Below are 16,130 nucleotides of genomic sequence, written 5' to 3' on the forward strand. Positions count from 1 at the left end.
TACATTTTTGTGAATGCTTCAAGATTGCAATATCACTGTGACAAAATATGTCCACAGACAGACAGGAATATCAACTTGCGAAATTACTTCAGGAACATATTTTGCCATGATGACACACAGAAACAAAAGGTGAAAACAAAGCAGCGTTTATGTTGAAAACACGGCTTGGTAGGGAAGGCTTGATGGTAAAGAGCGAGCCATTGTTATCTCAACCTGTGCTTTTCCTGCCAAGACAGTTAAAAATGTCGCACAAGCACCTAAACAAAGATCAGAACCAGGCTCAGAGAAGTTTGATCAGTGATATTTTCCGGCGCGCTTTGTACTAATACTGCATCTATCTAATGATACAGTCAATGGTTTTAGCTGCTGGACAGAGAAAGGCTTAATTAAAGACATGTACACATTACAACAAGAAAACATTCTCACTTACAACTGCTGGTATTTATCATATTGTTCGTTTTGGTGTTATTTTCTCAGTTTTGAGACCTTTTTCTCTGAGATACAGTGACCAAGTTACATTTCATTGATGCTGCTTAAAGCATTTACAGCTTTACTTCATTCTACCTCTGTGGATAAATGCTCAATTTGACCACATGCGATGTTTTTCGCCCTTTTGTACCCCAGCATTGTCCCAAGACAATTCCAACCGAATATTTAAAGCTCGGTTGGATGCTACACAATCAGATGCTGTTGGTACCTGTACATGTGGATAGATATGTAAATTGTAATCCCTGTCATTTTTGCTGTATGATGTCCTTTTGTTGTTCTGTTGTTTATGTTTGTATGTCTTCATGTGGAACCTACTGCTGCAGGTCTCCCTTGAAAAAGAGATCAATGATCTCAATGGGATTTCACCTGGATAAATAAAGGTTTTGAATTGAATTGAAGATATCCTTACAATGTGCTGCTGGGAAAATTATGCACAAAAAACATTTCCTTCAGGACAAAACTTCATGTGTATAATCCACAGAAATAACTGTGAACTGGTGTTAATGGTGCTTAATGGTACAATAAATGATGTTATAAAGTAGCTTAAATGCACAACAAATACAATTTAAAGCAATTTTATTAATGACAACAAATGAGTGAAAATGAGTAAGACATTTCCATCTATTGCAGTCATCGCAGAAGGCTGATCATCTTTTGGGAAAGTAATTTTTAGCGACAGATTGTATGTTTGTCGTCGTACCAACACGGATGAAGTGCATGGGTCATACATGTCGATGGCAGTGAAAAATAAAATAAATAAATTACAAACTGCACACTTAACTGCCCAGATAAGTGTTGAGGTAATGTGTAAAATACTATTCAGATGAACGGGCAGAGTACAATCATTCATACATAAAATATGTACAGAGGTACATGAACACTCAGACACTGGTTTTCAATTGCACAGTATGACACATGGAACTTTAACAGAGGAATAAAACTTGAATTAAATTATGAAATAAAATGAGAATGAGGAAGCACCACGGTTTATAAGTGATGCTTCAGTTTCTGAATCAAAAATAAATAGATAATAAATTATTTTGCTTTATATTTGGAGAGACAGAGGATGGAGATGTATGCCAGGAGCATAAGGTCATATTGGCAATGAACCTACAAAAGCACTTGAATGGAGTGGACTCGGTTTCCATCTTTAACTTCCCAACCGATGAGAGGAGAGATGGTGTTAGAGAAAAGAGGCTAACTGTCCTTTTGTTCAGTCGAGTTCATATGTATTTCCAAAATCTTCCTTCCATGAAACCAGCGTCGTTTCCGACTGAACCGATGACCGACGGGCCGATAAAGTATTCAGGATAAAAAGTGCATCATATTTTGTCAAATACTGAGAAACATTAAAAACAACACTCTTATAATAAACATCTGAAATATCTTTTTTTTTCTCACTAGTGCAACAACAGACTGGATCAAATGAAAAGAAACCTGCAGGCAATCAAAGCTTTTTAAACATCTAAATATTTTCTTCACAGTAGCAGAACAGTTAAGAAGGCAACTTAATGATTGATGCTTGAACACAAACATGCCAACATTATACACATCGCTCTTTTTTAAAGAAATAAATAGCTGAATTATCATCTTTATCCTCTTCTTAAATAATTTCCATCTCTATATGACTCTGATGCACATTTAATATAAAGTATCTAATACACAACTGCAATTTCAACACTACTGTTATACATAATATAATTCTCTATGGTTATCGTTCATTCACTTTGGAGAGAAAATGCTTACAGAATGAAGACCTGTAAACTCTTTCCACTCATAAGTATGACCTTAATATTATATAACATCAAATGTTGGTCCTTTTTTTCCTCCTTGTTTTCTTATTTTTTTTTACAAATAGTATGTACAGAGTAGCTGACAGCGAAGGCAGGATTGTCTAAAACTTAAAATCAACAAGTGCTTTGTGTTTTCTCTATTGTGTCGCAGACCCATCTCCTTCAGATGAGTCAGTAGCAGTGTAGGATAATAATATGCAGGACTGGAAAAACATGAAGAAATGAAACCCATGACTGTTCTCACACATTCACCTGGAACATCTTCACTCCAATAAGCAGCTCGAGTGTTTCTCATAATAGTGAAGTAGCGACCGCAAAAACATCAGCTCTCCTCATCAGTTTCTCATTTAAAGGTCACCTATTATGCAAAAATCCACTTGTATACATAAACATGTGTCCCCTCTGTGTAAAGAGATTCTAAAAGTTTCCGGAAAAAAGTTTCTCTCTCTTGTTGTCCTGATCCATTTATATAAAAACCTGTCTGAAAATGAGCTGATCAGATTTTGGACACTTTGGGATGTCACAATGTTTTTTCGGGTTGTGTAACCATTAGCCAATAACTAACCGCGGTAACATCCGCCCACCTTATCACTTGATTCTCTTCCTAGAGCACCATTATGGTTTTTTTAACCAATCATTCTCAGACGGGCTTAGGGAGGCATTCATTTGCATTTTAAGCTTCAAAACAGAATCAGTTCTTTGGAAACAGAGTTGAACCGGTTTATGGCATGCTACAATTCACGATCTGTTTGGCATTTTGAGTCAAACACTTCGGAGACATGTATATATCTGAGACCTATGATATATCGTTGAAAAAGAGTATAATAGGTGACCTTTAAAGAGTTCTCGTGACAAACTCCTGCTCTGCTACATTCTCTGCCCACCGATGTCAACGTGTTTTGTAGCAACAAAGGTATGCAAGGATAAAATGAACAACTTGTTAAGCAACAGGCGGTAAGTATGTTCCCTCTGATGTGTGAATCATTTTTCAGCCGGTTACAAAACTGTGCAGACAATTTCTTAGAAAGCAAAGTGATTGTTAGCTCCAGTGATTGAGTATTGCACGTATATAATGTTTTGGGTCTTGCAAGAGATTGATTAATAAAAAAGAATCAATGCAGCAGGGACGAGAAATCCTGACTTTTGGTCCCCAGTAAGGGTCAAGCTCCAACAAATCCTATACATATTTTTTTCTATGGACCCTCGATGCCGTGTAGACGTTACTTTCCTACATGCTTCCCCCTGTAATTCAGATTTCTGTGCTATAAATGTGTTCCAAAGCTGAGATAAGCACACACGAAGCTCCTGATCCAGAAGACATTGGACAGCTGTTTTACCCGGCTGGTTGGTACTCTTTGTGAATAGTAAACTAATGATGTGAACAATTGTTGAAACCCCCCTTTAGGTTATCTGCAGCACATAGGAGCGCACACTAAGTGTCACCTCATTAAGTATTGCTACTCATACTTATTGACAATTTCTGCAACGTTGGATAACCTCAATTGTTTGCACCAAAATCAAACTGCTAATTTGAAGGTGAAGACTAATGTGTTGGTTTGGAGTTCTGCAAAGTAGTAAAGGTGATAAATGTTCCTCGCTGCTAAGAGTACAAGGTGTCATATCACACCAGCTGGCTGTTGGCTGTGTAACCGCGTGGAAAAACCAGCAGAGGGAGCCAGAGGATCTCAGCTGAATATAAGTGAGGATTGATCAGCGCCATGAAGAGCACTGTTAATAGGAATGGCACTGTTTAGTATGATAAAGTATGAAAATCACATGACATATAAACACTGTAACACCTGTGAAACCCTTATGTTGAATTACTGCTGCTTAAACTCAAATCAAACAGATTTGAAGAGATTACACATCTGCCCTACTGTACATGGTCCCTCTTCCCTCATTAATGGCACATTGGAGAAAACGCTCAGTGGAATGAGGACAGAAAATTGTAACAAATGGCGCCAGTTTTTGAAATGCATCGTGGATCATTCTTCCAGCATCAGATACTTCGTCCTGTTCAGAGTTACTACAACCATCAAAGAAACACTGAGTCCAGGTTTGTGACATGACGCTGTTCACATGAGGACGCAAAGAGGATGATTAGAAGAGAGTAAATGCATCGCTGCCATGCAAATGGCTAAAAAGACTGTCAAGGTGTGTGTGTGTGTGTGTGTGTGTGTGTGTGTGTGTGTGTGTGTCCTTGCTCTCTCCGCTGTGCCTGGAGCTGGTGCAGCATGTTTCTGTCCGGGGTGGAAGCAGTAAGTGTTGAAAGTTGTCCTGTTTTAACACACAGCATGGTAGGGCAGGTAGAATGGGAAACCATGTATCCAATCCTCGAGAAACACACAAACATGAAGCTCCTGTCTCAAGTCAACATCTTTTGAGGAAATCTATTTTTCTACAACTCCTGCCATTCACTCACTCCATTTATATATACCTCTGCAGACAGTCTTAATGTGCTCCTGCCCACCAGCTGTTGCTGTTGAAGGTTGAGTACATGTCAAGCATGGTGTAGATGCAGGCAGCTGAAAACAACGCTGTCACCTGGCTCCAGGAGTTTCAATAAAGGGCCCTGGCTCTGTGCAGCGACATTATCCATGTTATGGTGAAAGCAGGAGACGACTGAGAAAGAGGACTCTGACAGTTTGTTGGATTTGTGGAGTCTGTGAGCTGTAAAGCAGGCCCTGTATGTGATATCATTGTCATTGTTAATTCAAAATAAGCCTCTTGACTCGTCTTAGCAAAACACGAAGGAGACATTGATTTCCCCTTACTGTAGTAGTGAATGAGTTATTTCAGTTTGAACGTTGTCCTTGTGGAGGATGCACTTTGAGCCTCTGTCCTGGTGCATCATGGTGATCCTCTTCTGTTGTTTCTGTCTGTGCTGCAGACGTATTCAACCCCATGGAGCGGGCTCAAAACAGCTGGGTCGTGTTGATTGACTTGAGCCTAGATGGCGCCTCGCCAAGACTCGAAGAAGAATCTGCACAATATATGTTAGCAGAGACTGTCTGCTTTCACGTGGAGGATTTTGGAGAAACCGGGTCTCTTCTTCAGAGCCTAAGAGAAGGAGGGACAGGAGGACACCAGCATGTCATTATCTCAATGTGATATTTTTAGTATCTGACGTTAAAGTATGCTTTCCCCCTGTTGTCATCATACTTTTTTATTTCCCTCCATTAGCAGGTGTGTACAATACCTTGTGTGCGACAGAAAGCTAGTTTAAGGAGGTACAGGACTCCCTTCAAAAATGGACCATTAAATATTTGAGGAGAACTTAAGCTTCCTTTTCAGAGCAAACTTAAAAATGGAGGGATAAATATAAATCAATGCCTGTTTGCAGCTTTTTGAGTGGTTACCTAACGGCTGTGAGCAACCCCACTGTATCGAGTGTTATAACCAAGAGCAACACACTGTAAACTGACTCATAAAAACAAAACATAAATAACACCTGGGATTTCACAGCGTTTATATCTCTGTTTGTGTGTGGTCAGCTATGAGAATGACCCGAGCCTCTCACATAAGCCTTTTCTCAGTGAGTTAGCACCAGCACATCCAAAACCAGCCAGCACGGGGAATTCAAAGATTGAGTCATGTTTTAAACTGTGTGTAGTCATGGTAAAAATAGATGTATTTAATCCTCTGAACAGGAACTCGTCCAGCTGTTGTGCATAAAGTGCTGCAAAAATCCAAGGACATGTTGGCTTAAAAGAAGAAAGTGTAGAACAGAGCTAACCTGCCTGTTAGTCAACACTGCGCTCAACGGAGGGAAGAGTAGTTACAGTTTATTTGTGCTTGGAGGTGAAATGTGCACACAAAATATCATAATATATTTATGGGCTTACAACTCATTGGAAAACTGAACGTTGAGCAAAATTTGGAATTTAGGACAAAACTCATACAACTTGGAAACATTTTTCTTCACAGACACTTAAGGACTTTTTCCCCAAAAATACAACAAAAGTACAAATGTACAATTAAAAGTGGTGAATTAGAATTGTCTCTTAAGTAAATGTACTCATATTGCAGAATGATACATTTCAAAATATACATTTCAAAATATTTCAAAATAATATTGTAGTTAGTAGTGGGGGGTATGGCTGTTACCTGCAGCTTGTTAACCATCTCATCAAACAGTTTCCTAGCTTCAGGGCTGTTGGGGTCTTCAAAGTAGTCTTCAATTCCAATCTGAACCACGATGGACTTCAGGTTACGGCAAACACCTGCAGGAGTAGAAGGAGGATTTAAAGAGCATTCATTAGCAGGGTGTCGATATCACAGTTATCTGTTTAATGTTGTTTACATCTGGATTGTACACAGTAAAGGAATACAGCAGAATTCAAACTCACTGTTGAAGTGGAGCAGGGCTTTGGGAGTGACGGGGGTGGAGGAGAGCACCAGCATCTCCAGACCCTTCAGGCCCTCTCTGCAGACCTCTGCTGCCACCTCCTGGTTGATCTCACTCACATGGTCCAACTCCAGCACCTGCAGGCGCATGCAGTTCCTCGCTGGTGGAGGTGGGGGGGAGAGGAGGTGGGGGGGAGAGGGGGGGGGGGGGAATGTAGTGTTGCGGAAAACAGGGGAGGTAACAGAAAACAGCCGAGGTTACAGTAGTGCATAGGGGCTTGTTTAAGGTCTAAACCAAATCTGTTTGAAATACATATTGAGCATTATCCCAAACAGTGCAGTTTTAATGGAGATTCTAATATTCATAAATAAAATAATTCTGAATTTGTTCATAGGTAAGAACAGAATTACCTTTGTACATTTTAAATAAATAAACACTACACTAACACTAAGTGAGTAATGGCATCCCGTACATTTTTTTTGTGTGATTTTATATCCATGACTGACGCTTCAAAATTAACTGTGTGGTTTACCTACAGCAGAGGAACAACCACTTCAGAAAAAAAATGTTGTGTATTTTTTCCCTACAATTGGAGGCCGGTGCTCCACTTTCAATTTACAATGACAATGTGATTCATGATTATAAGAACACAGTTGAGAACAAGTCAAATCATATTTACCTAGCGAGGCCAGCCCCTGAATGCCACATCCAGCCCCGCCCACACCGAGAGCTCGGAGGTGCGGCCAACATCTGCCAATCGTCTGCAGGCAGCGGTTACTGAAACGGGCGGGTTGCTGGCTACAAGAGACACAATACATATATATGTCCATGTTCAGTCATTTAAAAATACGTATGTCATTAAATAATAGAACGTATCTGTATTGATCATAAGAGGTAGATTGTTTTGCTCTGTTAATTACCATGGGTGTAGTGGCGCCACCTGTAGGGAGATGATGTCTCTGCAACCTGCTCCGAGAGCCCAGATCACCTCCTGGCCAACTGGATCCGTAGCACTTCTGGAGCAAAATATGTGACCAAAGTTTGTGTTTGTTTTGCATATATATGACACTTTATCTGTACAGCACAAACCTTAGTCAAAACTCATGGACTTGTTAAAGTAACGTAACTCAGGCACCACTGTGATATGTGTGCGGGGGGGGAACCTGGTCGGCCTGGTTACCTGTAGGTCACCGCCTGCAGGGCCCGGCAGTAGCAGCTGGCCAGCCAGAGGGAGCGGTCGGTCAGCAGGTTGGGGCAGTGTGAAATCTTCAGTATCAGAAGGTTACTTCCTGTGGCCTTTAACAACGCCTCCAGACCTTCCTCCAGACAGCCACTTAGATGGACGCGTGGGGGAAGGTCAACAGAAAAAGACAGACAGAGACAGAGCAGAGAGAGTAATTCTCCTGGCCTTAAGAACAGCACTTTTACCATTTATAGCACAAGATAAAATATTCCTCCAGTGTGTGATGCAATATAAGCAGGAAGGAAGCAGCTTGTCTATGCGTTATGGATGCAGATTTAAGCTGTAATACATTCACACAAAACAGTTAGCCACTCATATCAAATGTCTTCTTTCAGGAAATGCAAACTTTTTTTTACATGCTTATCCTTATCAACCAGCCCAAGAACATCAGCATGTAATCCCTCGTGTTCCTCTTGGTGTCTTCCTCTCATCAATCATTGTTTGAGGAGTCATTGAGTATGTCACTTACTTCAATAGTTATCCATGAATGTGCTTCTCAAAGCTAAAATAATACTGAATGTAGTAATAAGTCCCCCACAGTGACTAGGTATTCTATTGTAAAGTGTGAGCAGATGTCACTTCCTGTGTATTTCTGTGTCTCACCGTGTGCTTTTGAGGTATTCCTCCTTGGTTTCCTTCTTGCCTCGCTGTCTTGGTTTGAGGTTTTGCAGGATGAGGGAGTGCGTCTGAGTGCACCACTGAGACATTGTGCTCAGAAACTGAAGCAGAAACATGAAGATCAGTCAATAAATCTTTACAAGGCACAGCTAAAACAGTAAAGCTATAATCATGGTGCTGCTTTGATAAAGCTATACTGATAGACTGGACACAGTATCTATATATTCACTATGCACCTTGGAAGAGATGCGGGCGTTCTCCAGCAGCACTCTGGTCCACACGGCCGGGTGCCGGGCCACAAACTTCCAGTCCCTGCAGACCTCCGCAGCTCTCAGCAGGGTCTTAGTGTCCAGGTAGGTGAAGATGCAGAAGAGAGCTGCACGCATCTTCAGGATCTCTGGACTGATCACCTCGTTGGATTTGGACGGGCTCTTTTCATGGCGGCAAGGCTTGTTGTAGACCCCATCGGACCGACCTGTGGGGAGAAAAAGACAGAAATATATATATATATACAAATCCTTTACCATCATTAGACTTGGATTCAAAAGTTTGTCAAGATTTATTAAATGTTCTAGTTTTTTGTTCGATTTCTACAAGATGTCTTTGAAGGAAGGGACATTTTTTTAAGGTTATAATTTATTGGAATGTTCCTCATATTGTTGTTGCTGTATCATTTTTTCTTTACTTTTTGATATTTTTTTGTAAAGCACTTTGTTATCGTTGATTGCAATACAAACCAATTGCAACTCAAATCAACTTGGTTATAATCAGGATTATCTAATTATGTAAATAATAATAATAATAATAATACATGTTATTTATATAGCGCTTTTCCTGGTGCTCAAAGCGCTAAATGCACAAAAATGCACAAACTGTTCGCCCCCCTCCCCTCTGGCAGGAGGCTGCGCTCCATCAGGACCAATACCTCTCGCCACCTGAACAGTTTCTTCCCCTCCGCTACCAGCCTCTTAAACAAGGCCCCCCCCCCCCCGCTGACACTTTACCTCTGCCACATCATAGACTATATGCATTACATTAATGCACACAATGTCATACTCCTTTCTGCACATATTCGGATTTCACATTTCATAGTTTATATGCAAAAATTCATTCATAGCATTCTATTTCCATGTAAATTACTGCTTTATTTAATTTTTATTTAATTGCTATTTAACTGTATTTTATTATGGTGTAAAAGATTTAGTGTTTTATATTAGATTTCTTGTTTTTTATATTTTATGTATGCACCATGACATCAAGTCAAATTCCTAGTATGTGCGAACCTACCTGGCAATAAACCTGTTTCTGATTCTGAAAAAAATAAATAATAAAATGTCCTTTATAACAAATGAATGTCACATACAAAATGTTCAAAAGATATTCTGTCACACGGTGGCGCCAACCTTCAACAAACCGCTAAATGAGATTACATAATTCCTCTTCTCCTTTCCATCTTTTCATTCTCTCTATTACTATCTATTGGCTGATACAGCGTGTCCAATCCGAGCTCGTCTTATTCCACCCAGCAAGATTGGTCCTAGATGACTCATTTCATCTTTGGCCTTGGAAGAAACCATCAGGGCTATGAACCATTCCTTACACTCTCACTCTGTCTTTCTTTCTCTCTCTCTCACACACACCACCTACGCTCAAGACTGCCAAATGCACTAAAAAAGCCGAGCTGTGTGTTACATGCTGAGAAGAAACTGTGTGCTTGTCGATACACACCATCTGATACAACCTGGCAGGGACTCTCCCGATAAGGAGATCTACGTCAGAGAGGAGGAATGCCAGAAACATGTTGAGTGTTTCGTGAGCAAGCCTTTGAGTTAATGGGGCAGTCAGTCATAGCAGTGCATCCCAGTTTGTAATAGGGCTCTGGCCCATTTTCCCAGACTGCCTCGGTTCACCTATTTAGAGTAAGCCTGACAGCAGGTGAGTAAAAATGGAGGGCAGCAGCAGTGAGTTCAAGGAGCTTGGCAGCGCCGGAAGTTAACAGAGAGAAGCACAATCTGTGCTGGATCAGAAGAAATGTGCACAAGCAAACAGTGCTCATACTTGTGTTAAACCAAATAGTGTTAACACCTCGTGAAAAAAGGATTTCAGCTGGTTAAATCAAATTGTAAGTACTTAAGTCAAGATGGATCCTACTGTATTAGGTTACATGCCAATTAGCAGGATTAATACCCCCTATACTGAGTTTATTTTAATTAAATATATTCCCTTTGGTTTTATTTAGTAGCAGCTTGTAATTGATTCCAAGCAATGCTGGACATTTAATTTTTTTTCATTTAATCGTTTATTTGAATAGGGACAATGCACATTAATGAACACTTTAGACAAATAATGCTTCAAGTGTAAATATGCCGGATTTTAGCTTTGAGCTAATTTCCATCCATAGTCCCTGACATACAACATATAAGAACATGACATTTGTAAACATAGCAAAAAATAAATACATGATATGCAAAAGAGCAAGAGCAGCACACACAAGTATTTACCACATGGCAGTACACTATAGCAGCTACGACATATTAAGTGCAAGAGAAGATACAAGAGATGCATAAAGTGACAGAGGAGGTACCCCTGTGTTAAAGTGCATTTAGCGGTGATTGCACGTCTGGTTTTTTCTCATCCATTCTTTGAGTTGACCTTTGAAGCTATTGAGAGTGGGACAATCCCGTATCTCAGTTGGGAGGCTATTCCACAATGAGCTGCCTTTAATGGAGAGGACATTTTGTCCAAAGGTGGTCCGTCTGCGGTGGACTTCACAGTCTCCTCTGGTTTCTGACCTAGTGCAGCGTCCAGTGTGTTTTTTGTGGATGAATTCCCCTAAGGGGGGGGGGACGAGGGACAGTCCATGTAAACATTTATAAAAAAAACACATATTTTTAAAAGACTTAAAATTGTCAAAACTCAAGAAATTGTGTTTTTCAAGGATGGTACAGTGGTGGTGTGAATATGGCTTTCTGTCAAACACCTTGATAGCTCTCTTGTACAGCTGTTCCATGGGTTTCAGGTTTGTGGCACAAGCAAACGACATGTTAAATACTTTCTCAGTTTTCCTATGGATGCACCTGCAATTTGGGCATTTATAGTTTCATTTTGGTTAATGGTCTCAAGATGCTCAATAGATGATGATGTTACTAATTGTCCTTGTAGCAAGTCAAAATTAAGTTAATACTGTATATATATACTAAGGAATGTAAAGCACACTACATTTCCTATCCTGTGTAGTCAACCACAAAAAGAAATACTCAGTTTACTTTGAGAAAAGATTCTCACTCAGTGTTTTCACAGTTAAAAATACCTACTCAATAATAATGAACGATGCTAGGTTCTTAGGACGGATGTGTAATTTGAGTCATTGGGCTATATAAATACATTTGATTTGATTAGAGTTTGAAACATTTCTATTTAATTAGAATAAATAACTATTTGATGACTAACAAATGTCTCTTTAATTATAATACATTAGTATTTTTAATGATGAAAACATGCCTCTTTAATAATAAATAAACACATATTTTAATTGGAAAATAGGTGGTTTGCATTTGGTAAAGGAAGGATCAAAATGCCATTACAGTTTAATTCCCCACCTCACACTCTGATTGGCCGACATAGGGAATGCACCAAGCTGTTATCAGTTCTTAATTAGGAGCTACAGGTGATCTGAATAACCCTTCAATCAACTCAGGTGACATTCAGCTAAAATCAACTAGGGAAAAAGGGTAACAGGTATCAACGACTGCCACATCCTCGTGAATTGGAAAAAAAATACTCCACAAAACACATTTGTTGCAGTGTTTGTGAAAGCTCAGTGTTCATGAAATGTTGACATTGTTGTGTCTACACACTGGAGCAGATGCAGGGCCTCTTTCCTCCATGTTTACCATATAAGCTCATGTCTAATCCAAACTTTGTAGAAGGAGCGTTGGTCAGTGACACAGCTCCAGCAGCCTGACTGCGACTCAACCTGACCTAGATCCAAATCAGTCCCTGCTCTCATGGGAATCCTTTATAGAGCCTTTATTCTGTGAAATCCTGGCTCCCATGTGTCCGGATGTACGTTTAGAAAGAGAGTGTCAGTGTGTACACTTCTAAGAATAACGTGTGTGTTACCTGTGTTGGAGCGATACGCTGTCCGGCTGTGGTGAGAATAGGGGGGGGCCGACTGCTGCACTTCAGCCACAGCTCTCCTGTCTTGTTCCCACATCTCCATTTCAGACTCAGTGGTCCGAGAGCCCACGTCCGACACGTCCCCCTCATCTCCCTCGGTGCTGTTCCTGTAAGGTCGCCGCTGCCAGTTCTGGATCGCCTGTTTACGGAGTCCCCAGTTCCTCGACCCGCCCCCCCCACATCCAGGGGAGCGATCGTAGCCCGCCTCCCCCAGCCGGCACTGCATGTAGTACTGCGCCTCGGGGCAGTCCTCCATGGGATGCATCTCCACGCTGTCACTGTCGTAACCCCCAGAGCCCCCGGACACAGACTTGATCCGCCCCGATGCTCTGTGGGGAAATTAAAGGAAGGGTGCTATAAATAATAATAGGACACAGACATATGATGGTCCAAAAGCATTATCCAATAACACGCTAAGCTGTGTTCTGGAAATCAAAATAACGAGACTCGAAAACAGAACATAATATAAATGTAATATGTTATTAAAATGACTTTCACACAATGTTTAAAGGCACAGTTTGACATTCAAGGAAACACGTTTATACGCCTAAATGCAGAGGGTTGGATTAGAAGAATGATCAAACTGTCATCTTTTAAATAAGGAGCTATAACATGTGGTTTAGCTTAGCTTAGCACACAGACTTAAAAACGTTCCCTTTAAGACTATAAAGACTTTTAAATGTTACCACGACTGAAGTTAAACATGTTAAACACAATGCATTATAAAGAGGAACTTAAGAAAGATATTTGCAAAACGAAGATACAAACAATCTAAAAAAGAATGAATGAGGAGGTGATTATAGTGCAGTTGCAGTATGGTGCAATATATCAACAAATGGTCCAAAATGTAATTGATTCAAAAGGCAGTGCCAAGCAGCAAAGACTTAGGCTAACTAATGCTAAGCTAAGCTGTGGCTTTATATTGAAGGAAGATTGTATTGATCTTCCAATCAAACAAGTGTATTTTACAAAAGTTGAACTTGAATAACATCTGTTTGTGATGTAACACAATCTCTGCTTTTAACAACCCAATTAGGAAAAAAGTTTGTGTTTGAAGGGGTCTATTAATAATATCTTTTATTCAGAAAACAAACAATATGCGCTCTCATCGTCATCACACCCGCTCTAGTCCATTGTGTGAGCTGTTCATTTGATGCTTCTGATAAAACGTTTCTGTAGAGACTTCATTCCCTTCAGTACACCGAGGAAAACAATATTATGGTATTTCATCTGACAGTAGTGGATGCACTTCTGAAACCATAATAAACCACAGATATTGATCGTTTGACTCTCTAGAAACAGCTGCATTTCAGAAGATATAAAGTAGAATGGGTGAAGCTTTTGTACGCATGCTATATTACTTAAAATAACACCCGAGTCAATACAAGCAATGAGAAGTCTGAAAAAGTAGGGCATTTTCTTTCTCTTTTTCCATTTCTGCAACATTAGTGCTCCTTCCTCCTCCTCTCTGCATAATAAGAAGAGTGGGAGCTTGTGCATTCATCATTTTAGCAGTAAAAATGAAAGAGAATCACAAATGATACTGCAGGTAACACATAGCAGTACTTTCAGGGGAAAAGGATTCACAGAAGATGGGATGCATGTTATGCCACAAATATGAATTTAAAATGAAGTAAAACTGTAACAAAGCGACGTGTTTATGGTTTCAACAATCTAAACTGGGTCAATGACAAACTGAGATGCATTACAGTTTGATGAGCTGGTTTTAAAGCAGTAACCTGATGAAAACAGCTTGAATGTTTTACAACATTTAATCAATAGCAAGAAGTAATGAGAAGCTCATGATTAGCAAAAGCTAATAAGGATTTTAAGTAGTGTGTGTGTGCGTGTGCGTGTGCGTGTGCGTGTGCGTGTGCGTGTGCGTGTGTGTGTGTGATTCAATGGGGAAGGCCTGGTTCTGCGTGACGTCATGAGAGGAAACACATTCACAAACCAACTGGGGATGACAGTTGTGTTAGTCAGAGCTTTACGACACCGCCATGTGTGTGAGATCTCCAGCAGGGACTCAGAAATACTTCAGTCACACCTCGAGGACAGACATCCAACCTGCACCTCTAATGTCCTCACTGAGAAAACTCCAAATGCTAAATCAAGGATGAATCACGGTGTTCAATTTCGTACTCCATATTACTCAATGTGGAAAACTTAGTGTGAAACAACGTGCATGGGAGAAGAGACAGTCTAATTTCAGTATAAAACAAACTTCATGCAGTGAATCTATAAAGTTTTGTAGAATTAACCTTTTTTTCAAAACAATTAAGTGTTTAAAACTCTCATTAAAAAGCAACAAAGGCCTCAGAGTTACATCAGCCCATAAACAAAATGTTCAAGATACAACAATGATGCAAACTTTGGAGGACGCGGGACCAACTATAACCTAACATTATGAAAACTATTTTGGGTAAATCAACTCATGGATTAATTTATAAATGTAATTTTAGCATAACACTGCTTTCTGAGCGCACTCAATGGTGTATCTATGTTACAGAAACCTAATCTTTTATTATGTAAAATAGTATAATCTCTGTATTTTTAAATGTAAGTCAAACAAGTAGTAACAACGGCACTTTAATAGTTTTTATAGTTTTTCTGAGGTACTGTAAGACTGCAAATGCCATGCTTGCAAACATTTCTACACACAGGGCAAAGTTGTTCACCGAAGGCCAGAGGCAGCGAGCACAGTGGATGTTCTTTAAAAGCTCTGCAGCTCCAGGGGTTCTGTTATATTTCCACACAACTGACAGACTGTGTTTCACTGCAGCAGCTCTCCGAGGTAAGAAAGAGGAGAAGCACCGAACCTAATTGTCAGCCGAGAGCCACAAAATCTCCAGCTGGACCAGAAAACCTGCTTTTTCCACGTGTCTACTTCTAGCAATCCAAACAGAATGATAGACAAACAGGAAGTCTTCCTGAAAAAATGAAATGTTTCCTTGTAAGGGTCTACATTATCGTACCATCAAACCTCCTAATAGCAGCGGTGTGAATTTGTTACATTTCAGAGATGTGAAGTCATGTGTTTCTGTAGAATATGCTCACTTACCCCGTGCTCGGAGACGAACGTCGCTCCGACACCTGGTACATGCCTCTTGTGCTTCCAGAGTTGCTTGAGTTTCTCTAGAGAGACAAAAACATGCACGAAAAAGAGTGATTTTAGTCAAATAAAACAGCTTCGCTAAGCTTTCTAAGGCATGCTCTTGGCTCAAATGTATTCCTCATAGGTATTCCTAAGAAAGCGTTTTGTTCTTACTCAACCTACATGAGAATTTCAGAGAATTTTAATTGGCATAGTTCATGCCATATAAAGTCTAACGCATTTCTAAAATGTAATTAAAACAATACACTTAAAACTAAAGCATGAGATAAACAGCGTTTCATATTAACTCCCACTGAGTTAGCTTTGCTAAAATAATAAATGCTGCTTAACACATTCTCACTGAAT

General features: G+C 40.0%; 1 protein-coding gene across 1 annotated transcript in view; it reads right to left on the reverse strand.

Annotated features, from left to right (window-relative positions):
* Positions 1-1,872: 1,872 nt before the first annotated feature.
* Positions 1,873-16,130, reverse strand: part of fbxo41 (F-box protein 41) — a 46,095-nt gene continuing 31,837 nt past the window's right edge. The window contains exons 5-14 of the mRNA XM_034129253.1: positions 15,732-15,805; positions 12,614-12,999; positions 8,728-8,966; positions 8,477-8,592; positions 7,811-7,963; positions 7,551-7,646; positions 7,310-7,428; positions 6,632-6,790; positions 6,390-6,505; positions 1,873-5,342 (exon numbers count right to left, since the gene is read on the reverse strand). Of these exons, the coding sequence (XP_033985144.1) occupies positions 5,280-5,342; positions 6,390-6,505; positions 6,632-6,790; positions 7,310-7,428; positions 7,551-7,646; positions 7,811-7,963; positions 8,477-8,592; positions 8,728-8,966; positions 12,614-12,999; positions 15,732-15,805 (1,521 nt within the window). The 3' untranslated portion in view covers positions 1,873-5,279. The remainder of the gene's footprint in view (positions 5,343-6,389; positions 6,506-6,631; positions 6,791-7,309; positions 7,429-7,550; positions 7,647-7,810; positions 7,964-8,476; positions 8,593-8,727; positions 8,967-12,613; positions 13,000-15,731; positions 15,806-16,130) is intronic.

This window comes from Trematomus bernacchii, unplaced genomic scaffold, assembly GCF_902827165.1.
Source record: "Trematomus bernacchii unplaced genomic scaffold, fTreBer1.1, whole genome shotgun sequence".
Classification (NCBI taxonomy): Eukaryota; Metazoa; Chordata; class Actinopteri; order Perciformes; family Nototheniidae; genus Trematomus; species Trematomus bernacchii.